This window comes from Acomys minous, assembly GCF_964271855.1.
Source record: "Acomys minous genome assembly, chromosome: 18".
Taxonomy (NCBI): Eukaryota; Metazoa; Chordata; class Mammalia; order Rodentia; family Muridae; genus Acomys; species Acomys minous.
In genome coordinates this window covers 40879560-40904554 of record NC_140501.1, presented here as the reverse complement: position 1 = coordinate 40904554, position 24995 = coordinate 40879560, and the positions used below count along the sequence as shown (strand labels likewise).

The 24995-nt window shown below is 41.6% G+C and overlaps 1 protein-coding gene across 1 annotated transcript in view; it reads left to right on the top strand.

Annotated features, from left to right (window-relative positions):
- The window catches only part of VWA8 (von Willebrand factor A domain containing 8), a 312204-nt gene that overhangs the window by 113214 nt on the left and 173995 nt on the right, over positions 1-24995 (top strand). Inside the window, exons 15-19 of the mRNA XM_084767930.1 lie at positions 1089-1257; positions 2755-2832; positions 11189-11304; positions 18609-18715; positions 20584-20690. Of these exons, the coding sequence (XP_084624056.1) occupies positions 1089-1257; positions 2755-2832; positions 11189-11304; positions 18609-18715; positions 20584-20690 (577 nt within the window). The remainder of the gene's footprint in view (positions 1-1088; positions 1258-2754; positions 2833-11188; positions 11305-18608; positions 18716-20583; positions 20691-24995) is intronic.

Here is a 24995-nt window from a genome sequence, read left to right as displayed (position 1 = left end):
GCTTACAAATATGATATGGCCTCTAAAATTTATGCAGCCAAGACTTAGTAGAACTGCCCACTGTCTTGCTACCACTTTCTGTCTGAGCTCTTCAAAGTCCTTCTGTCTTCACACACTTACGTCCTGATGCTCCAGCCTCCTTTCCCTGTAACCTTGGGTTCTGCAGTTGCCAACAGTGCACTGCCAATTTCATGCCTGTGTTTTTGTTTTTTCCCAAAACCTTAGCAAGCACCTGAATTTTTTAGCTGCTTTCTCTCAGCAATAACTGTATCACCCCCTAAAAAGTGTATTATTACTGCTTATTTTTAGTAGGATTGATTTTTTAAAAAAACCAACAGTACCTCCCACCTGGCTGGATCATAATTAGGGGAATTTACTTTTTCATCCCCCCCCCAGGCACTCAGATACCTCACGCCCCAGAAATGTCACCCTCTTCCTCCTCTCTGTCTTTCCATAGTGACATGTTCCACGTATTTCCTAGCAGAATTTTGTCAAAGAGATCAATTTTTAAATTCCAATATGTTTGCATCAATGACAATAGAGTAGTATATGCCTCCAACTTTCTTTACCCTTTTAATTATCAAATATCCTCTTGTTGATCTAATTATAAATTTAATATGACCCCATATGCCTTACTTGGATTGTAGATATTTTAGAAGGTCTCTCCACCAATGATGCTTTTAGTCTCTCTATGATTCATATGCAGTGGGCCCCTTGGAGAGGAGGAGATTTTGGGAGGCTGACTACACAAAAAGGAGGATGTACGGAATGGACATAAACTGGGTGTGACTTCATTTCAAGGGAGTTTGAAGCTAATGCATTACGGGAATGAGAGCATACAAAGCAGTGACTGGGAGGGCAAGGGTTTCATAAGCACATATCGTACACTCATCAGTAATTATTTTATTCTCTTACTCTTAATTTCAGTCTCTTAGTCTTAAAAATCTTGGGATTTTTTTTCCAAAGTTGTTCTTTGGATGACCACTTGGCATTATTAATAGAATGACAGTTTTATTGCTAAGCTCCATGCCTCATGACAGTTTCTATTGTGTATAGTTATGTTTTGTTTTTCTCTGTCCTTCCTTTAGATCCATTTTTCCTATCCACCCCTCCTTCAGAATCATTGCTTTGGCAGAGCCCCCAGTTGTTGGAAGCACAACACAGCAGTGGCTGGGACCCGAATTCTTAACCATGTTCTTTTTCCATCACATGAAGCCGCTTGTGAAAAGTGAAGAAACCCAAGTGATAAAGGAAATGGTAAGAGTGGGAACTGCTCTAGGCTGGTGCTCGCTCCTGTTCTCATTTGAAGCTGCCCAGATTCCTGAGGGCTGTAATCCCACAGTTACCTGAGTGGTCACTGGGGTGCTGTAGTTTCTGTGACAGCCATGATTTCAATGTCTGCCTTAGTCAAGCAGCGCATTTAGCTCTTTGGGAGCTCTGGAAGTGCACTCTTCAGTGAGGTAGCATTGCCAACGTTAAATAAAACATTTCAACATTGAGTTTCTCAGCATACTTCAAGAGTTCAGTAGCCACTTGAGACTCACTTGGCTAATGTGTTAGGTAGCTAAAGGAAAAAAAACCCATTTTCCATCATCATAGGAAATTCTGTTTGCCTGTGCTATTCTGTATCCCTACAAGTTAACATTTTACATAGCAAAAACCATTTTTTAAATACTAGAATTATTGTTAATTTGGGGGGTCTGTATGAGCATAGTTATGAATGAACGCATAGATAGCATTTAGGGTTTAACACTTTAGTTGTAAATGTCAGATTCGCACTATATATTAGCTTCCAGAACTCAGGTTAATTAGTCATTGTGTCTTCGTCTGAAAATGAGAGTAACTTTACTTCCTACTCTACAGGATTTATTTTTAAAATAAACAATGTAAGGTATGTATAAAATAGAATGTCTTAAATTCCAGTTATTTAAATGGCTAAAGAAACTTGGAACGAGTACATTTTCAAAATGACTACATCATGCCATTAATATATCTTTCTTACTCCTTTGAATTAAAAATACTAACTTATTGCTTAAATAGAAATCATTTACATTTATTAAAATTATTTATTTGCATTAAAGTTTATTATAATTAAAGGAAACGTGTTATTTGTGCAAACACTATTCAGAGTTCATTGAGTTGATCATGGCCATCAAATGTGCTTTATTTTTAGTTTTCTATTGAGACAGGTTCTCACTGTTGAGATCATACTGGACTTGAACTCTTGGCAATCCTCCCGCCTCAGCCGCCGAGGTGGCATGAGGCACCACACCCAACGAGCATGTGTTTCTAAAGTGTTTGAGAAAGATAAACAGCTTGAACACCGATGTTGTACACAGTAATCCTTTAGGCCACTTAGTAGTTGGATCTATGCATATAATGTATGCATGAAATTATACCAATAATTAAATAACTTGTATAAATTAATCTTCTACTGTACGTGTTTGGTTTCAGTCAGAAAATGCCTAACATGAGTCTGAAGAATTGTACTGAAGCTCACAAAGCAGGGACTGGTGCTCTTGGGTGTGCTAGATGCCAGTGATCCAATTGCAGGCAGAGGAAAGTGCTTGGCTATATTTGCCTGGGTGTTTAAAAGAATGCTGAGTCTCAGGTATTTGCTGAAAAAATGAAGTGGCAGCTTCATTCATGACCTCAACATGGACTCAATACTCAGAGACTACCTAAAAATATTCTTCTATTATCATTTGCTGAATTGTCCTCATTTCTTCCTGTGTTTTTTTAACTCATAAATAGGTCCCAAGTGTACCTCAGGAAGCCTTGGAGAAACTGCTGTCACTTACACACAAACTCAGGGAGACCCAGGATCCCACAGTGAGTCTGTGCTTTCCCTGCACACCTCTGGTGCTGCCCTGCTCAGATTGTAGCCCCTGCTTTTCTCCTTGTGCTGGGCCTTGTGCTGTGCATGCTGTCACCCTGGTATCTGTGCCTGGAGCACTGCTGTCACTCTTCCTGACTCAGCCATGGGGAATGGCTTGGCATCAGAGGAATCTTTGAGGTGCTGCATCTCTGCTTTATCCCGCCATCTTATTTGCTGGGGAGACCTCTTTTCTTCGGGCTTTAAGCTATTGCCTATGACTTCAGCTTCAGCTTCTAATTTATCATTGCTAACAGACTGTTCATATCTCTATTTCAGGAAAAAGACAATTATTCTCTATAAAAAAGTAGTTTGTGTGTATGTGTGTGTGGTGTGTGCTTGCGCGTGCGTATGCGAGTCACAGGACAGCTTACAGGAATCATTTCTGTCCGCCCACCATGGGTCCAGGGGTCGCTCTCAGCTTGTCAGGCTTGGTTGAAGGCACCCTTACCCACTGAGCCATTTTGCTCATCCAAGGGCAAGGGCAGTAATTTCATCCTTGTTTTTATATGTAAAATGGGAACACTATCATCTACTTCATAAAACAGGTACAGTGGTTAAACATAAAAGCATATGTTTTAAAAATATCTGCTAAGTAACTGCTTAATAAATACCAGTTCTTTGATTGATGTACTGGATTTGGACTTTGGGATCATTATAAATTCAACATATATAGCCATCGCTTAAATGACTGTCTTGAAATCTGTTCATGTCCTGAATGAATTTGCTGACTGATGATAATCGTCTGCGTTGTCTAAATCTGAAGTCTTGACATCATTGCTGGTCCTGTGCTTCCTGATCTTGTCACTTACTCTGAAAGCAGGTCACCCCAGTGGAGCATTATGGGGTTGAGTCCGCTATTGTCTGCAGTCAACAATTGTCCCTGTATTGGATTTTCTGAAACTTTTTCCTGGAATATTACTTTCTCTTCATTGACCCTTCACCAGTACTTTTCTCACTGAGTGGCTTTCTGCTAGTTTCCTGCAGAAATTTTAACAAATTACTATTACTATTTTAACAAATTGTGGCTTAATATAGAAGTTTTTGGTCTGGACAATAAAATTTTGAAATGAGCATCACTTAGCCAAAATGGAAGTGTCAGCAAAGCTGCAGTCCTGGGAGGCTGCCAGGAGACTGCTACCAGCGTTCCTTCATTTGTGGTCTCATTCCTCTGTATCCCTAGTACCTCTGCTGTGTCTGTGTTGAATTGTCTTCTGCCCCTTCTTACAGAGAAATGCATAAGATTGCGTTTAAGGGTCACAAAATTAATCCAAGATAATGTCCTTCTTTTAAAAAGTCTTAATCTCATCTGCAGAGACATCTTTGCCATAGAAAGTAACATTTATGAGCTCCAGTAGCTGCAGTGTATGTGGAGGTTGTGGCACATATGCATGGTTTTCCCATTGCCACCTCTGGGTCCTCATCTCATCTTACCCCAGTATTCTTTTCAGATCTGTTATTTTCTTTGCTGTTGCTAAGTTTTAAAATGTGTTCTTTGGTAGTTTCTTATATGATATAATGTATTTAGATTATATCTACATCACCCTCATCCTGCTACCCCCGCCCCCGCTTCCTGTACCCCTAACCCAATTCCAATTTCATGTCATTGTAATTGTTTTTTCTTCCTCTTTCCCACTTCTCCTCCTTTATAACCCAGTGAGCCCAATCAGTGCACATGGTCTTAGGGCTCCATCCGCTGGAGCAGGGGCAGCCTACCATGGGCCCCAGCACTGAAGAAAAGATCCTTAACTAGGTAGGGGTGGAGCATCATGAGCCTCTCCCCTCTTTGTGCTGAGTGTTGACTGGCCTGATCTTGTGAGGGTCTTTTGCTGACAGCGACAGGTGCTGCGAGCTCAGGAGTGCAGTGGTCCTTCCTACCCAGCACCTATAGGTGCTGCGAGCTCAGGAGTGCAGTGGTCCTTCCCACCCAGCACCTATAGGTGCTGCGAGCTCAGGAGTGCAGTGGTCCTTCCCACCCAGCACCTATAGGTGCTGCGAGCTCAGGAGTGCAGTGGTCCTTCCCACCCAGCACCTATAGGTGCTGCGAGCTCAGGAGTGCAGTGGCCCTTCCTACCCAGCACCTACAGGTGCTGCGAGCTCAGGAGTGCAGTGGCCCTTCCCACCCAGCACCTATAGGTGCTGCGAGCTCAGAAGTGCAGTGGCCCTTCCTACCCAGCACCTACAGGTGCTGCGAGCTCAGGAGTGCAGTGGCCCTTCCCACCCAGCACCTATAGGTGCTGCGAGCTCAGGAGTGCAGTGGTCCTTCCCACCCAGAAGACCTTATTTTGCAGCAATCGTCATCCATTTCTGCCTCTTGCAATCTTTCTGTCTCCTCCTCTACAGTATTTCCTGAGCTTTGGGTACTGAGAGTGTGTAGTGTGGGGTGTGTGTGTGTGTGTGTGTGTGTGTATATATAAGAATAACTATTTAGAAGTCTGGTTATCCCCACAACAGTCATGCCACTGTTGCATTAGTGGACATATCTTACTAGGTTGGGCATTGTTTCAGGGTTTACAGCTGGGCAAGACTGTTGATAGCTTTTCTTCCCAGTCTTCAAAGCCCCTTCTGGCACTATGAAAGGCAATCTTTCCTGTCCCTATAATAATGCCTTTCTTGGGGCATTTGCCTCCGTGTTTTCCTCTCCTCGATGGCTTTAGGTTTGTTGTGTTGCCTCCTTTAGATTTGCTCAGATGTCACACTTGCAGTCATTCTTTTCCAAGCCGCTGTGATTTGGAGGCAGTTTCCTAGCCAGTTCATTCATAGCTTGCCCTCTGTCTCAGTACTCTTCATGGGCTTCTGATTTTGGACATGGTGATTATACCTTGGTTGCTTTCTATTGTCTGTTTGTCCTTGTGTTTTTGTTTCATTCTCTGAGGATCTGCAGAATCAGAATCGTTGCTTTCAATACAGTAGATATTCAGCAGAAATCTATTAGAATGAAGATAGGAGTCTTTCGTGTTGTCCGTGGATGATCTCTCTCAGTGAATGTCCAGAGTTCCTCCTGTGCTTCCCACTGCTCCAGGGATCCATTGCCTTAGTCTGTAAACTGAGGACAGCATGCTAAGTGGGCTGCTGGGCCTGTGACTCAGCTGCTTTGCCAACCTCATTACCTCAGCCTTTGCTGAGGCCCCAAAGCTCTTCTCACACTTAGCTTGGTGCTATTTTAACTCTAACACACATTAAAATGTCTGTTTTAGAAATGCCCAGAGTGTGTTTTCTCTCCATTGGCTTGTTGCGCTGTGCCCTCCTTCTGCTAGCTGACTATCTCGGCCCTCTAAGCAGAAGTTACTTGTGCCTCCCAGTGTGCTTTTGTGACACTAGAAAATACTCAAGACACTGACCTATCACAGTTGCCTTGCAGTTTATTTTTAGCTCTTCAATTAGTACTTGAACTCTCTAAGTCTGGGACTTGTTCAGTCTTCTACTCTGACTTCCATACTTGGAACCTGACAGATAGTAGATACTTAGGTCTTCTGAGAAATAAGTGGAAAAGTAATTAATTACAAGTTTATTAAGAGATCATTTCTGGGCTCTTCTCTTCTGAGCAGAGCTAAATTTTTATACATATATATATAAAATAATTTTTAAGCGAAAGAAAACCATTATTTTTGTTCCTTTCTCATGAGATCTTTTGTATTTTAAGCAGTTAAGGTGCTAATAATTGTGCTAATATGAAAAACCCTTTGAGTGTGCTTTTAACTTGCATAACCATGGTAACCAAGGGAATGTATTTTACATTCTCATTCGCCTTTCTGCAAGATAAAATTGCAGTTAGAAATTTGATATTACAATGTTAAATGCACTAGGTCTTTTTTGCTTTGTTTTGTTTTTTTAAAACAGGGTTTCTCTGTGTTGTCTTGGCTGTCCTGGACTCACTTTGAAGACCAGGCTGGCCTCAAACTCACAGAGATCCACCTACCTCTGCTTCTTCCAGTGTTGGGATTCCAAGCATGTACTACCATGCCCATTATTATTAATTTTTCTTCATTTGGTTCAATTTATTTTTTATTTATTTATTTTTTTAATTTTAAAAATTTTATTAATTTATTCAGATTACAGCTCAATTGTTATCCCATCACTTATATCCTCCCATTCCTCCCTCCCTCTCACTTTCACCCTATTCCCCTCCCCTAGGTCTATGACTGAGGGGGACGCCCTCCCCCACTAAATGGTCATAGACTACCAAGTTTCATCTTGGTAGCCTGCTTATTCTTTATTTGAGTGCCATCAGGCCTCCTCACCAAGAGGAGGTGGTCAGATATGGGGTTCATGTCTAAGTCAGTCCATGCTCTCCACATAACTGTGGAGAATGTCCTATCCATTGGCTAGATCAGAGTAGGGTTCGATGTTCACTACTTGTATTGTCCTTGAATAGTGCCATGCCCAGCTTTTGAAATTAAAGTATATTCTGAATTTTTACCTGACAGTCTGAGAGCAGGTGTTAGTGAGCCCTTTATTCAATGTGAAAATGGCCCAATGTAAAATTTGCCCTGGTGTTTTTAAACACTAGATGTTGTTGTAAAGTACTTGGTGCTGTCCAGTGAGGGAATTGTTCTTCAGGTTTTCCTGGGATGAAGTAGCTTATAAGACTGGGATGTTGGAAGTTACCTCGGCTCATTATGACAGTTGGAAGAATCATGTTGGGGTCCATTTGTCAGACTTTGGTGTGGTTAAAATAGGAAATTTTCATAGGCTAAGATGATAAGGATGGGAATTCCTCAACTCTGTTCTCTGGCGTAGGAGGAAATGCTTCCCATAGTACCGCCTTCTTCCCTGTATTCAACTCAGCACGTGTGCAGGTCATTTGCTGCCACCTTTGTCTTCCATGCTGGTGTCATAACCTTACTGTAGGACTTGGTCTTCTTTTTTATTTAATTTCAATATTTTATTATTAGCCATTAGGCTTTTTTTTTTATAATTTATTCAGATTACATCCCGATTGTTATCCCTTCACTTGTATCTTCCCGTTCCTACCCTTCCCTTTTCACCCTATTCTCCTTTCCTAGGTCTGTGACAGAAGAGGACCTCCTCCCCCACCATATGATCACAACCTATCAGGTCTCATCCTGGTAGCCTGTTTACCCTTCCTCTGAGTGCCACCAGGCCTCCCCACCAAGGGGAAGTGGTCAAATAGGGAGCACCAGAGTTCATGTCAGAGGCAGTCCCTACAACCATGGAGAATGCTCTGTCCACTGAGCAGGGGGTCTAGGTTTACTGCATGCATTGTCCTTGGTTGGTACAGCAGTTTGTGCAGGGCCCCCTGGGTCCAGATCTGCCAATCTTGATGGTCTTCTTGTATGGTTCCTGGACCCTCTTGGTCCTTCTGCCTCCCCATTCTCCCATACCACTCTCAGCTGGAGTCCGATAGCTAGTCCTGGCATCTGTCCTGATACCTCGCTAAATGAATGCTCTACCACACAACAAGGACATTTGCTCAACCATGTTCATAGCAGCCTTATTTGTAAAAGCCAGAATCTGGAAACAACCTAGATGCCCTCAGTCAAAGAATAGATAAAGAAACTGTAGTACATTTACACTATGGAATACTACTCAGCTATTAAAAACAAGGAAATCTTGAAATTTGCAGGCAAATGGATTGAGCTAGAAAAGATCATCCTGAGTGAGGTAACCTAGACCCAGAAAGACACACATGGTATATACTCACTTATAAGTCAATATTAGCCAAACATGCATGTTCTCTGAGAGTCATCCAAACACATCTTAGACATGTTCTCTCATCCATTTGACCCCTCTGTTATTTCCTATGCTTTCTCTTGCCCCTAAGGTGCTCAGGGTCACTTTGCTGCCCTCATCCCTCTTTATAACAGTTCGCTCTGGCCTTTAGTGCCCTTCCAGAGGTCAAATGACTTACAAAGGACTTCATTCCTCTGGCTTAGCTAAACCATGCTGTTGAACTGGGTTGTGAACTAGGTCAGTGGTAATTGGAATCATTAAAATTGTGTTAATGCCTCTTGGGGAGTATGTGTGGCTGCTTTCACTGTGAGGAACCATCTGGCTCATCTCTTGCTTCTTGGGCACACCAGCATCTCTGTTATTTGTGGGGCACCCCTATTATCTCTGTCATTTGTGGTGCACCCCCATTATCTCAGCCACATGTGGAATACTCCTTATCTCTGTCTTTTCTGAGCACTCCACCATCTCTGTCGTTTGTTGGGCACCTTTACATCTTAATCATTGGTTGTGTACTCCCATTATCTCTGTCATTTGTGCGGTACTCCATTATCTCTGTCATTTGTGGGGCACCCCTACATCTCAATCATTTGTTGTATACCCCCATTATCTCTGTCATTTGTGGGGCACCCCATCATGTCTACCATCTTGGGGGCAGGCCTATTTTTCTGGCCCATGCTAAGTTCTGTAGAATCATTTTAAAATTCAATCCTCAGAACAGTTTCATAGGGGAGGGTGCTCTTAGTGTTATCTTTTTTTATTATTAAATTTTATTATTCAGATTACATCCTGATTGTTATCCCCTCACTTGTATCTTCCTATTCTCACCCTCTCTCTCTTTCACCCTGTTCTCCTCCCCTAGACCTCTGACAGAAGGGGATCCCCTCCCCCACCATATGACCATAGACTATCAGGTCTCATCTGGATAGCCTGCTTACTCTTTTTCTGTGTGTCACCAGGCCTGCCCCCCGCCCCCCAGGGGAAGTGGTCTAATATGGGGCACCAGAGTTCATGTCAGTCAGTCTCCACTCTCCACACAACTGTGGAGAATGCTCTGCCCATTGCCTAGATCTGAACAGGGGTCTAGGTTTACTGCACGCATTGTCCTTGGTTGATACAGCAGTTTGTTTAGGTCCATCTGGGTCCAGATCCACCAGCCTTGATGGTCTTCTTGTAGGGTTCCTGGACCCTCTGGGTCCTTCTGTCTCCCCTGTCTCCCCTGTCTCCCATACCACTCTCACCTGGAGTCCTTTTGCTTAACTATGTTCATAGCAGCCTTATTCGTAATAGCCAGAATCTGAAAACAACCTACATGCCCCTTCAGGCGAAGAATGGATAACGAAACCGTGGTACATTTACACAATGGAATACTACTCAGCTATTGCCTGAAATTTGCAGGCAAATGGATGGAATTAGAAATGATGATCCTGAGCAAGTTAACCTAGACCCAGGAAGATACACATGCTATATTACTTATAAGTGGATTCTAGCTCAACATGGATGTCCTTTGAGAAGAGTCTTCCCTCAGTGGGGGATGGGGACAGATGTTAGTGTCATCTTAAGGGAAGGATGAGGAAACAGACTTGAGAAATTAAGTAATTAGTCAATATCACAAGGCTAGTAAGAATCTGACTTGTCTAACTTTAAAGCCAATAAGCATTGATGTTTTACTGTGCTGCCAAGAGAATTTCAAGTCAGTGTACCAGGGCCTTGGCTCTGTATTAGCAACTGTGTTAGTGAGATTTGGGGCAAGTATAGGAAAACAAATGGAGGTTATTCTAATGGTATTAAGAAAAGGTTCCAATAGCAATCTGCTACTGAGGTGATAAACCAGTTAACATCTCTGTGGTCAGCAACCTAAACTGCCCACAATTCCTTTTTTTTTTTTTTCTGTTTCAGAAACCACAGATTTGCTTAGAGCTCTAAGCATTTTTTCAGAATACCCTAAAAGTCAGCTGTGTGAAGAAGAAAGGCGAGAATAGTCAATTGTACATAAGGGCTATTTGTGAGGCAGGTGTGACCTGCGCTTAGAACAGCCTTCCCTACCTTACCTCCCACCCCACTGAAAAGCTTCAACTGCATCTAATTGAAAAATGCTTTCTCCTTCTTCTTCTTCTGCTTCTTCTCCTTCTTCTTCTTCTTCTTCTTCTTCTTCTTCTTCTTCTTCTTCTTCTTCTTCTTCTTCTTCCTCCTCTTCTTCTTCCTCCTCTTCTTCTTTTTCTTCTCTCTCTTTTTTTCTTCTTCTCTCTCTCTCTTTTTTTTTTTTTTTTTTTTTTTTTTTTTGGATAAAAGGTTTCACTGTGTAGTCTTGGCTGTCTTGGACTCGCTTTGTAGACCAGGATGGCTTCAAACTCACAGTGATCCTCTTCCTGCCTCTGGAGTGCTGGGATTAAAGGTGTGCACCAACACACCCTGCAATAAATGCTTTTTATAGATTAGGAAAACTATCCTGAAGGCTACTTTAAGTATGAGTTGGAGTCTGTTCATTTTTATTCATTCCTTGTACATATTTAAGTTTGGCTTTGTCCCCCTGGAATAGGGAATTGTGCTGTGACATCTATCTACAGGGACATTAACAAGTTGAAGTGAGACACTTAGCAGGCTGTTTTTGCCTTTTCATAGGCACAGTCCTTGGCAGCCTCGCTTTCCACCCGTCAGTTGCTGCGGATTTCTCGCCGGTTGTCACAGTATCCCAATGAAAATCTTCACGATGCCATTACTAAAGCCTGCCTTTCCAGGTAATGCTATCCCTGCTTTGCCAGAGTTCAAGCATCTGATCTTTTGTGAGAACGGCACCATAAGCTGAATGGATCATCGCTGTTCACTGTCTGTAAACAGTATTGTATTAACCACTTGGCTCTCAGCCTGCTCTCAGTTATCAGAAAATATATCACGTAATGTATTTATTCATGCATAAAAGTGAGTTCTTTGTTTTGTTTTGTTTTGTTTTGAGTTAGGGTTTCTCTATGTAATAGCCTGTTATCTAGCCTTTGCTATCCTGGACACGCTTTGTAGACCAGGCTGGCCTCGAACTCACAGAGATCTGTCTGTCTCTGCCTCTCAAGTGCTAGGATTAAAGGCATGCGTCACCACACCTGGCTTATAAAAGCAATTTTAATATGATTTAGTGATAAACAAATTCCTGAGTTCAATCACTAGTGCCAAAACATAAAATGATAAGAATGAATTAAACATTTCCTGTTGAATGACAATTGCTATTTAATATTGAATTATTATTTTAGTGAAATCAGTGGTTACTCCTTAACCAGCTTTATACCCAAATAACCACACAAGGAGAGTAGGATCTACTTAATTAGCCTATTGCACAATGCTGCGCAATACTACTCCATCCTAAACCTCTCTGTTAGTGTAATTTCCTCCCATTCAGATTTCCCACATATACCTGCTATTAAATCATCTCCTAGGCCTGGTTCATTTCTCCTGATGTTGCCCAGTCTTCTATTTGTGGCTCCATCCTATCTTTTCTCTTCTTTCTCTTCCCTTTACTCACCAGGATGTCTCTGTTATTGCTCAGCATTGGCTATTTGGTTTTTATTGGCAATACAAAGAACAAATGGTGACATTTTTAACACAAACTTGAGACAGGAGATACTTTGAATAAACATCACAGTGCAGTGTCAGAACTGAAACCAGATAGTAGGGTGGAGAAGTCAGCATTTGAATGAACAAGGGTAAACTGTGCACAGTCTACATGAACATTATGCCAATGATTTCCTAAGTATTTATAAATGAAAGAACTGTTTTAGTCATTTACTTGGGTCAGACAGTAATAAATACTGTTTGGTATTTGCATTCACATTCATGGATCTTCTGAGCTAGGTTTCCTAAGCGTTATGGTCGCTACATCCCAAATTTCTTCTGGAGCTTCTTGTCTTGAGAGTACTGATGATAAAACTAATGTTTTTTCACAGGATACTAATAGTTTATATACCAGTTGGGAAGTGATTATGAAACATTGCAGAATTTTCTTACAAAACCATGTTTGGATGAAACTATTTTAAAGGATTAATAAGGGTTGGAGAAATAGCTCAGTGGTTAAGAGCACTAGATGTTTCTACAGAGGACCCAGCTTCAGTTCCCAGCATTTACATGACTCCTAGTCCCAGGCAATCTAGTGTTCTCTTCTGGCTTCCGTAGGCACCAGGCATACATGCAGTACACAGACAAAAACAGCCATATACATAAAATAAATAAAAAATTTAAAAAGAATATATTCTCTAAAAATAAATTAAAAGATTAATGAGAAAAGATTAGCAATAGTTCCCAGTAGGCATAGGGAGTTTTTCTTAGATTATTTTTATATACTTTAATATTTTCATTTTTTGATTCTTTTGATAAGATTATTTTTAATATTAGTTATGTTTATTATCCATTTGTTCCTTCATAAGAAGAATTAAAGGAGACTCTGATTTGGCTTAGGAAAATTTGTAATTGCCCTTTGTAATTCTTCAGTGTACTAGGCAACTTTTCTTGTAAACGCCCTGAGCTATGGCTTGAATTTTCTCTCCCTGTGGTTCATGAAACTGAGCTAAGACTGTCTGCAGCATAATTCCTTGAATAAGAGATGCTACTTCTGTGTTTTAAATAGAACAATATTAGACTTCTAAACAAGTTTTGAAGCAAAAAAGCCTTTACTGGATATTTTAAAGTCATAAGCTGCAGAAAGTATAGACAGTTATTACCGTTACTTACAACATATTTTATATGGGCCTAGTGCTAGATTTTAATATCTGTTTAAGTAGATCCATGGTTCTGGATGTGTATGAGGTAGAGTACCCTGAGCAGGGCCCCATGCATAAAAAGCAAAGCAGACACGTTTGCTCCCCATTTTGACTGATGTGGTTTTGCTCATGAGAAAGTTTGCCATTTCTCTGGAACTGTGTGTGGGGGAAAAAGTCTTCTGTAGGAAACCCAGTGCTCTGTGTTACATGGTGCAAGTATGAGTGTGTGATAACACTGTCTCTTAGGGTGGTAACCACAAGACGCTATTTTAAGTTAACTCATTCAGAGTTTTGAATTACCTGTAGGCTTGTGTAGGCTAGTAACCCTAAAGCTCAGTATGCATCAGCACTTTACTACCCAGGGTGCTAAACAGTTCATCTGAATATAAGGCCACAACCCAGACTGCTAAACTAGGGTCTGAAGAGATGGCTCAGCAGCTAAGAGCACTGGCTACTCTTGCAGAGGACCTGTCGTCGATTCCCAGGACCCACACATAGGTGGCTCACAGCATCTATAAATCTAGTTCCAAGGATCCAACATTCTATTCTGATCTCTGTAGGCATCAGTCACACACATGGGAAACAGACATGTAAGCAGGCAAACTGCTTAGACTCAATAATATTTTTTTAATTAAACTGTACTTGAGAAAAAATATGAAGGCAATTTGGCAGATAGACCATTCAGAAATAGAGCTTCAGGAACCCACAGTAGAGCGTTTGTAGTTTCCCACAGGGTATACTTCAGATGGTGTAAACATTATGGAAATCTAAAGCTAGCAGAAAAGAGACCTGGAGTTGCTGCATTTGAAAAAAAAAACTAAACAAACCAAAAAATATAAATAATAAATTTGAATGAAAAGATTCCTACTGGGCTAATAAACAGTAGGAATAGGAAGTAGATAGAAGCTAGCACAGCAAGTGAAGAGATGCAAATATGAAGGGCTGTTGGTAAACAAAATATAGCATGAGAAAGACTGAAATCTGCCTAGTGGAACTTCCATGGGCTTTGCTGAGGATTGAGCACAAGGCTTTGCTGAACTCTAGTCTTCCAATCGAGTAAGAGGCAGGAATTATCCCAATGTATTTTAGTTAAGAGTGTCCTTGAACTATAAAATATGAGTTTATAGGATAAAATGTGTCAGTTCCCAAATGGGACAAATTAAAACAGTTCCCCAAGGTATGATAATACTACAGAGCAATAAGGACAGTCCTAAGGTTTTTAAGAGGAAAAGCCTATAAGGAAACAAGGATTAGACTGAGGACTTGAGAACAGCAGCAGTAAATTCCAGAAGAATTAGATATTCTATTTTTAAGTTACTGTAGTGTAAGGTAGAAAAATGAGTTGATGAAACCCAGTTTCCCAACCACAACCACACACTTAGTAAGCCAGGAATATTCTTAATAAACCATGGATAAAAACAAAGTTCTTCAACTTGATAAATACTACTGACTTGAAATTTACAGCAAACATTTCTCACAGTAAAATACTTGACTGTTTCCTTTAGCATTAGGAGAAAGTAAATATAAGATATTCCACACTTTTATCCAGTATACCTGCTCAAGATTACATGATTGGTCATAGTAAAACATAGTAAAAGTATTCAAGAGACAGTCATGTAAATTACGAGGATACATAGAGTCTAATGACGTTCTCATGTGCACAGATCAGTACCATTCTGCTGCTCTTGCAGCTGTGAGTCAAAGAGAAGACATGCTGTCCTTCTGTGGAAAAAAAAGTCAATCTATTGATGATTGTCAGAGACGCTATCCTATGACATGTTATAAAAATGCCCTCCCAACAGTCTACATGTGTGCAGCAGAATCACATGGGGTAATAGTGAATTTGACAAGTGATTCTCAGCTTGGCATGGAAATAGAACGTTCCAAAAATAGCCAAGGAAAATCTGAGGGAATTATATGTAATCAGGCAGTGTCTGCTGTGTAGCTGCTTTCCTTATAACCATGCTACTGCAAGGAGACTATGAAACTGTAAAAGCTACAGATTTGTGGGGGCTTAGTGTGTGTGTGAAAGCATCGTTATTAATGTAGAAATGGATGGCTGTGCCAACAAAGGGTTCATATGAACACTTTTCACATTGCCGAAAGACTGTAAATGACTGTGGAAGTTAAAAGCCACAACTAGGAGTGTGCTTACAAAACTGATAATCAAGGATGGACTAACACCCAGAGACTATAAATTGGAAAGGAAAAGGATCCAGGCTGGGTAGGCAACTGATTGACTACATGTGCATACAGAAGAGGAGTGATACTAATGTCCCATTAACACTTGGCAAGGTGCTGACCTCATTACTGATCAGGGAAGTGGAACTTGAAATAAGACCCAGTTACCATTGTACACTTAATTTTTTTTGTAATATTTTCTGAAGTTTTCTAGAATGTTCACCTATTTCCAGAGTATTTAAATGCTTATTTTTCACTCTATTAAATAGATCATTGCATGAGATAACTAATTCTTCCAGTGTTATCAGAGGACCATGGTATAGGTTGTTTTCTTATCACCCGAGATCCTTTGGAAGTGGCAGTAAACACTCCAGCATCTGTCTTGTTCATGCATCGTCTGTTGCCCTTATCAAAGCTACAGTGGGGTGTTGTCCTGCCAGCCTCAGGGAATACAGAGGCAGCAAAGTACCGACAAGATCATTGGTGCCTGAAGTGGTTTTGTTTTCTTTAATAACATCTCTTATATTGAAGCACTGAAAGGAACCGAGTTTCATCGAGACTCTAAGGCAAAAACAAAAAGCTTCCTAAGACACTGTGAAGTCCTTCATTACGCAGATAAAGTCAGAAGCCAGCCTAGCGCTGGGCTGTCTTCTGTTCACACCCTGCATGTGAGCTACTGTGCAGTCCTTCACTCCGCTCTGCATGCAGCTCCAGGGCTGCCTCTCTCGGTGTCTAGATTCTCAAAACCTAGGGCCGGAGCAAGGGTTTAGCAGCTGGGGACATACTCGGTTGGAATTCTAAAAGGGCCTCTTTTTAATGGAAGGAATGGAGGCCCCATAAGAAGAGTTCCAGTCCATCCTGCTGTTTTCCACTGCATTGACTTACGCACTTGTCAATAATTCTAGAGGAAATGATCCTTTACTGGTAAAATTTTGGACAGAGATACAAGAATCCAATCAAAATGAAGATTAACTGTCTTGGAAAGTGAAGCAATGAGCAAAGTATTCTAGTCACCAAAAACTGACTTACACACATTTTTCAAAAATTACAAATGATATAAAATCAATGGTATATGTCTGAGATTTTCACTTTATAATTGTTGCATAGTTAATTCTTAAAACCATCCTGACAACTAATCATACCCAGTGTTTAGCATCGTCGACATGGAAGTTTTATTGTCTCTGGAACAGTTTTGCTGAGGAGACTGACTGTCTAGAGACAGTTGGGTCTTAAAAACTGATTCCATTTCGTAAGGCTGCGATTAGAAATACTGAAACTTTTTAAACATTATTTTTCATTTTATTTACATTTGTGTTTCGCCTCCATGTATGTTGTTCAATGGTAGACATTACAGGAACTGGAGTTACAGACAGTTGTGAACTGCCATGTGGGTGCTGGAATTTGAACTTGGGTCCTTTGGAAGAGCAGCCAGTGCTCTTAACCACTGAGCCACCTCTCCAGCCCCTGAAACTTCTTTAGGCTTTTCTCTGTAAGTCTACAAGACCTTAATAATTGCATCTGAAGACCTTTAGGGAAAAAACAGAATTCTGTTTGTAGAACTGTCTAAACTAAGTACCTTCAAGCTTTGAGTCCATATTAACAAATTTTACATATAATAAACAGCCACATATTACAAACTACATTTATCAGATAGACCATACTATCTTCAGTCTTCTAATACTGTTTGTAGTTTTAAGAATTATAATCACAAGTGTAAATTAATTCCTTACGCATTCCATGTAAAACTCCTCAATATCCACTGTGTCACTGTTCTCCTGGGCTTTGACAAAGTGTCCCTTTGAAGCACTGCCTTTCCACCTCAGCCCTCCCATTGCTGGCTTTACTGCAGTATACTTCCTTAGCTGTCTTTCATATATCTCTCTTCCCATGTCCTCGATCATCCATGTTTTAGACAGAAGCCCAGAAGTGATGTAGGGCCACCCTGAGATGTGTTAGTAGGCAATGTGGAGATCAGGGCTGTCAAGAATAGCAGATCAGTCAGAGCAAGTCCTCCTCAGTCCAGGTGATCTGACAGTAGAGGTAGAAATGCCAGCGAAGGGCCTGGTATTCCCAGACTCGGGGGCAGCTGTGAGAGGAAGTTTGATGCTAGGATGAAGGCTCAAGAAACAGGGCACGAGCCCAATAGTGAGGTTTGGGAGATAAGGCGGGGACTTGATTTTGAACAGCAAGGCTGGGACCTAAGAACTGGTGTGCATGCTGAGCTGGTAAGCTAGAGGACGAGAAGCTTCCGCATGCTCTCATAGGGCCCAAATGAGGCAGGGGGTAGATAGTGCCAAGTCTGTGCCTCCCAGTCTTCTGGGGACAGTGGGTAGTGCCCCAGAGTCTGACACTCTCATTCGCATGCCTTCTGCTCTGAAAGCTTTGCTCTCAGTCCTGAGGGAACATACCCAGGGTTTAGTACTGTATGAGCCTAGATTTGGCTGGTGCATTCTGAATTTGTTTACTTGGAACATTGCAGCACACAGTGGTTGCTTTATATGCACAGTACAGGCGGTCACTGGCCGAAAATCCTTCCTATGGCTTCAATGGGCTCTAAACATAACTGTGGAAGGAAAACTGTCCCCAGCCATGGTGCTTACAATGTCTTTGTAGTTGGAGAATGTCTTGGATTGGAGAGGGTTGTTTTGGCAATATATTTATAAAATAGGTAGAAATTTCTTAGTGGGAGGAGACACAAAACCAGATACTCTTTCAGTAATTTATTTTTAAAAAGTAAGGAAAACTTCATTAACCCACTTCTGCTGATTAAAATTTGTGATTGCTACCTTAAAGTAGGCTAGACTGTTGCTGTTTCATCTACTTAAGAAAAATTTGATGCTAGTTACACAATAAACATGAAATATGAGGTACACAGAGTGCACTTCTGAAAGCAAAAGATTTCATCATAATCTGCAAAATGTACATAAGTGAATATTGCTAATTACATATAAGCTTAGTTATTAAAGGTTATACAAACATGGCCTTTACACACACTTCAAGTTTATATTTATTCATAGTTTCTCCTTAATTGTTTATAATTAGTGAAAGTATGTGTATTAAAAGATACTAAAGAACTGAAAAAGAGCATTGCCGACCCCGCCCCACTTGTCCCTTCCTAGGTTCTTACCAAGCCTCGCTCAGTCCGCGCTGGAGAAGAATCTGGCAGATGCAGCAATAGAAGCGAGCACTGAAGGTGACCTGGAGCCAGAATTGGAGAGTTACAAGTGTAAGTACTTGACTTGCCTGTTTTTAAGTGGCATCGCAATGAGCAAACATCTTGTCCTTTTAGTTTTAATAAAACTCTTTTTTAATCCATTTTGTTTTATGTATTGTACTGAGTAAGCAAACCTATTCCTTTCTTTAAAAAACAGTCTGGGGCTGGGTACGGGGGTGCACGCTGTGAATCTGAGGCCAGCCTGGCCTAAAAAATAACTTCTAAGACAGCCAGGGCTGTTACACAGAGAAACCCGGTCTCCAAAAACCAAGGCCAAACAAACAAAAATGAGTCTGAGAGCCATTTTGTAATTCAGCTTTTGAAGTTACTTCTTTGAGCGGTCACTGAAGAACACCCCACCCCCGCCTGACGTGCACACCGAGAGTCAGTATGACACTGACCGAGTCATGGTGTTGAGAGGTTTTGTTGTAAGTTAGCTTGTCTAATTTTGACAAACATGTGCTTTTCCACATGTGTTTCACAACACAGACTAGAATTCTGTTTTCTTTATACAGCATTTGCATTTCGAGGGCTACCAAGTTTCCTATGGGGCATGCCAGGGAACATTTTCTGGGATGACATAGACTAATGTAATGAGAGCTGGCTGCATGCCCTCCCCCTAGTCCCTGTAGTCACCGCAGTGCCACCTTTCTTCTGCATAGCCATAAGCAGAAGCTTGAGCTGGGACAGACTGGACTGGCCTGCTCTTTAGTTAGAGCACAGGGAGATTTTCCATGTGTACTATAAGTACTTGTCTTTCACAGCATCGAGTGTGTGACTGTCCTGCAGCTGGACTGCAATGGCTGCTTTTGTGATTGATGTTTTAATAGCTGTGGCTACACTGAGCCAAGAATTTACTATTAAGGAAGCTGAATGACTTTTTAAAAAATAAAACTATAAATTTAATATTGATGGATCTGAACAGATGTGCAGAGGCCACTCACAGGACATAATAACCCTGGGATGTGCAGAACCTTAATGCTGTGTGATCTGAGAAAGGCTGTGTCATCATGATGGTAGATTGCTCAGGCTGGGAAAGGTCAGCGCCAGAAGTGTCTGGCTAAGCTTCCTGTAGGGGATAAGAGACCTAAATGAGGAGATTGTTCGCTTGACTGGCTTCACTCATCTTGAAAGCTACCAGTCTCGTGGAGAATGCATTAACTTTCCTCTCCTTGCCAAGAGCCCAGGCCCACTGAACACCCTTCTCACGAGGGCGTGGCTCTCTGCGCAGGTCTCTCTCCAGGTAATGTGGTGGTGGCGGATCACCACGGTCAGATGAAAGCCGCCACTATACTGCAGTGTCATAGTTTCCAATTCTGGCTTTTCCCCAGAATTATGTTTAATATTCTCCTGAAATTATATTTGCCCTCAGTTGTGATGACGAAACCAGGCTTCAAGTCTACAAGGCTAACAGCTTTGGCAGACACACACATGAACAGTAGCACCCTATAAGACTTCTTGAAAAACAGCTAGCCTGTGTTCTCCCAGTGTGTCCCCTTTGTAGTTGAAAGTTATCATTAAACATTGGTTGTGTGAATACATTGATCCTAAAGGCTTCTGTCTACTGCATGGCCATGTTCTGTAAACTGAGCCCTAAAGGGTGTCATTTGACCTGCCACTGTGTATATTATCTCAGCAGACAGGTAGAGAAGTTGGTTCACTGGCCCATTCTTGCTCTTTTCCTTTGTGGGCTTATATTGGGTCGACAGTATAAGTTGGTGAGCTACAGTGTATGGTTCATCCTTGAGATGTTTAATTAAAATCCTGAAGCGCTCGCAGGTTACAGAGGCTGCCTCGCATTGTATGCTGGCAGACTAGGCTTCTCCTGATACTTGCACGGCATGGCTGTGACTAATCCCTGTCCTGTCTGAAATGCTCAGGTGAAGTAGTGGCCGGGTCTCTGAGGATTGGCGCCGTCAGCGCTCCAGTGCACAGTGCCCACGAGAAGATGAAAGTGCCCGATGTTCTCTTCTATGACAACATTCAGGTGAGGGCGTTGCTCTGTGGCCTGGGCTAATCATGTTATAGTTTCAGCTCTGAGCCAAATGATTCTGATGTTTAATTGCTGTCATGATTTCCTAAATTCAGTTAAGGTAAAGCAAAATGAAGTGCTGAAATATTTTTAATTACACTGATATAAAAATTAAAAATCTTTCCACTTTCTATAATTAGAGGTGTTACTGCTATGAAATTAATATGTGCATGTTATGCGCACACACGTGCTTCATGACTGTGTTTGAGGCTAGTGAAACTTTTATTGAATTAAGACAGCACTGCTGGTTCATGCTTTGGCTTCTAGTTAAGTCATTTCTGTACCTCACAGGTGCACCCTGTACAGGCTCTGCCCCTCTTCTTCTGCTTCCTTGCTGCATAGTCCAAGGATCCCCTCTGTCTTTGAAAGGTGGACGATGGCAGACACTTTGCCTTCAAACCTTACCAGTAATGGTGGGCTCTTCTCGAAGGCATAGAAATACAGTTGAACTTAGAAAGCTTTCTGAGATTAATTTTTGTAAGATTTGTTTTTAGTAAAAATTTCTGAAAATGTTTCCCTTTCTATTTCTTCCAGTTACTTAATTTTTGGTGTAGTTATTATTTGCTAATCTGCCTGTAAATAATGACATTTACAAATTAAGTTAGAACTTACTTTTTTATCTTCTTTTTGGTAGTCTTATTTGTTGTTCAATGGCTATCATAATTTATGTCTGTAAGTGAGATGAATAGTATAAAGGTATCTAGGCAAATTTTTCTTTCTTAATAAAATATTTTGTTTTAAGCATTTATATATCAAAGCCATAATTGTTTTTTGTTTTATTCTATAGTCAGTTGACTGATGTATGCTTGCTTTTTTCTTTAGGACCACTGCATAATTGATATGCAAAGGGGTAGAAAGTGAAGTTATATTGATAGAAGGAAAATAACCTGATTAAAAGGAAAAATAGTATTTCTAAGCACTGTCTTTTTATATTTCACATTCTGTCTACATAGCAGAAGTGAGGAAAGAAAAAAATGTGAAATTGTTTTGGAAAACCTCCAAAATAGTTAAGGTTGAAAAGACTTCACGACTTACAAGAGCGTAGGAGGGAAGACCATTGTGTACTTGAACAGTGTCTGTTGCCATGGCATCGGTGACACAGACATGGAGGACTGCAGGTCTGCAGTGAACTTTGCACAGATGCCCAGAGGGGCTCTGTGTAACCCATCTCCCAGTGTCTCTTCTCCTCCAAAGCACAGTGATCATCCCTTAATGAGGATTTCATTTACTGCAGGTCTGGGGCACTGGCTTGATGCAGTTCCTGTCTGTAGGAGGCATTTCTGCTTCATTTATACTGCACGTCATCCAGAACATCTTAGAATCTTGAATATCACTGACACATAGAGGGTGTATCCAATCCATCTTTTCTGTTGTGTCCTCTTGTCCCCTTACCACGTACATTGAAAGTGATCTTTAAAATGTTTCCCCCAGCTCTTGGCTTTATCTGCTGTCTCCATTGAATAGCAAAGTTTCTAGCACATGGTAAATAAGTGTGAGGGGTTTAGAAGGGATTAATGAGATTTTGAACATTGTAAGGAATATTGTTTCGTTAAATCCTTTATTATGGAATATGAGCCTTAAAGAAGTAAGTAGGAGAAATTGTAAAATAATGAGATTAATAGCTTTTTAATAAGCCCAAGGAGCTTTAGATCTGAAAAATTAAACACCACAAGTCAGGCTTGACCCTAAGGTATTGGGGTTCAGAGATTAAAATGTTCACATACAAGCAGATGCACCTCTAGGACTCAAATTGCTTTTTATCTAATGGAAAATACAGGCTAGTAAGTACATATGGTTACTACATATTGTGATGGAGGTACATGCAGGTTACTATGGTAACACCAACGAGGTGCTTGATGATCACTGACTGGGAAGGTCTCAGAAAATCAGTTTAACTAGGCAAAGTTGTGAAAGTTATTCAGGCTGAGATGAGCATTTGCAGAGCCTTGGTTACAAATGAGAGAGACAGTCTCTTAGGAGCCACATGCTCTTGATCTCAGTCCACAGAGCGTTGGCTTCCAGGCAAAAAGTTTCAAGTGATGAGGCTGGTACATGAGGAAAAGATGGCATGGTCCAGGTTCACTAATGAAGGAGCTGGGGTCCATGCCAAGGAAACAGTAGCAAATCTTTAGCACATTTGTACTTTTACTGGCTTTGTCTCCACCCTCCCATGTTATATGAGAGCCAGAAATCAGACAGCAATCATAAGGTGGTGATTACTAAACAATCAAGTTGCACTTAAGAATGCTCTGAGTGACCTGAGGCGGTGCTGGGGACACCTTACAGGGCTCCTTAGGTGGAGGAAACAGGGACTTTGTCTCAGACTCACTCTCAGAGCATGTCATGGGCTGGAAAGAGAGGGAACAGAAGTCACTCCTGACTGTGCCCACTGTTGGGGGAGAGCGAGGTCAGTCCTGCATAGGAGCATGAGGGACCAGCGTCCCCAACGCAAAAAGTCTTGTCTAAGGAACTTGGAGGACGAGTGGCCAGCTTGTGAACAAAGCAGCAGCCTGTCTGTACTGTCCATTTGCCCTGAGAGAAACGGAAGTTTCTGAAGTTAAATTGGCCAGTGAAATCTAGGCCAGAAACTGTAAACACCTAGAATCCCAGGTGTAGCAATAGAAAAGCAAGAATACACTGTGTGTGTGTGTGTGTGTGTGTGTGTGTGTGTGTGTGTGTGTGTGTGTGTCTTTAGTCTCTAAGATTTGGTTTCAAATGAAATCCCATTAAGAGAGGAACAAGATGGGCGGAGTGGCCATGGATGTCACAGTTTAATCAAGAGAAAGAAAAGGAGGAAGAAGAAAGCTGAAGATGAGGAAGCAAGGGGCTGAGATTTGGTTGAGTTTAGGAAATTGGGAAATGGCCGTCCTCATAGAGAAAGCCTGTAGACCACCTGTTTCATGTCATAATCACCTACAGCTGAAAAAATATAGTGTTTTAACATTTTGTGAGTTCATGTGTATATGTGGTCACCCACCTGCCATGCACACATGGAAGAAAGAGGGCAACTTGTGGGAGTCAGTTATCTCCATCCACCATGTGGGCCCCGGGGACTGAACCAGGGTCCTCAGGCTGAGAGGACAGAGCCTTTACCTGCTGATCTGTCCCACCAGCCCGGAAAACCCTCTTATTTACACAAGAACAGAAGGCAAATTCACAAAATAAAGCCTGTCTCCATTCTAGACGGTTTGCTTGGGAAGGGAGAGGCCCTGAGCTCTTGGAGTGCCAGCCTGCAGCTCTGCTTACCTCCCTTACTTGGCCCGCAGGCAGCCCTGTGCCCATGCAGGCACTAACCCACTCTGGCATATCCTGGGCATGCAAGAGAAAGCAGCCAGGAAGACAGTGAGAAAGAGCAGAGGACAGAATTGCAGGGGACAGGCAGAAAGGAGAACCTGCCTGTGGTGCCTCGAAGTGTCAGCTGTGACCTTACCCTTAGCTGGTGCTCGTTGGCTCAAGTTAGCCACGCAGGTGTCAGGAAGGCGTGCAGGAGAAGGGTATGAGAGCAGTAAGGAAACAGTGCACACAGAGCCGATGGTTTCAGTGTCACTTGTGCATGTCCCTCTGGGGACATGTCTGTCCATTCCTCTAGTTGCTTTGCTCATTTGCTTCAGGGAGAACTAGTGTCTTAAGTTTACCACCGAGTTTTCACTTAGTTAAAAGGAAGCATTCTCCAGACAACCTTAGCAGCAAGACCTTCCTTCTAGAGCAGTGTTCTCAACCCTCCTAATGCTGTGACTCATGTTGTGGTGACCCCCCCCCAACCAGAAAATTATTTTTATTGCTACTTCATAACTGTAACATTGCTACTGTAATGTAAATATCTGTGCATGTTTTCCAGTGGTCTTAGGTGACCTCTGAAGTGGTGGTTCAACCCTCAAAATAGTCACAACCACAGGTTGAGTACTGTTGAAGAGGGTAGTCATATCTGTTTGCTTTTATGATACCCTTTACGTATACTGCTAACACAATGCCCCGTGTTCCAGAAAGACTATAAATATACTCACTTTACTTTAAGCCTTATTAAAACTTCAGTTCCTCAGTATATTCAATTTAAGAAAACTAAGAACTACCAGTATACTCATTATTCTTGAGGGAAGGGGAAAAAATAACTTTCTTAGTTTTGTTTTGCTTTTGGTTTCTTTGAGACAGGGTTTCTCTGTGTAGCCTTGGCTGTCCTGGACTTTGTAGACCAAGCTGGCCTTGAACTCACAGAGATCCACCTGCTTCTGCCTCCTGAGTGCTGGGATTACAGGTGTGTGC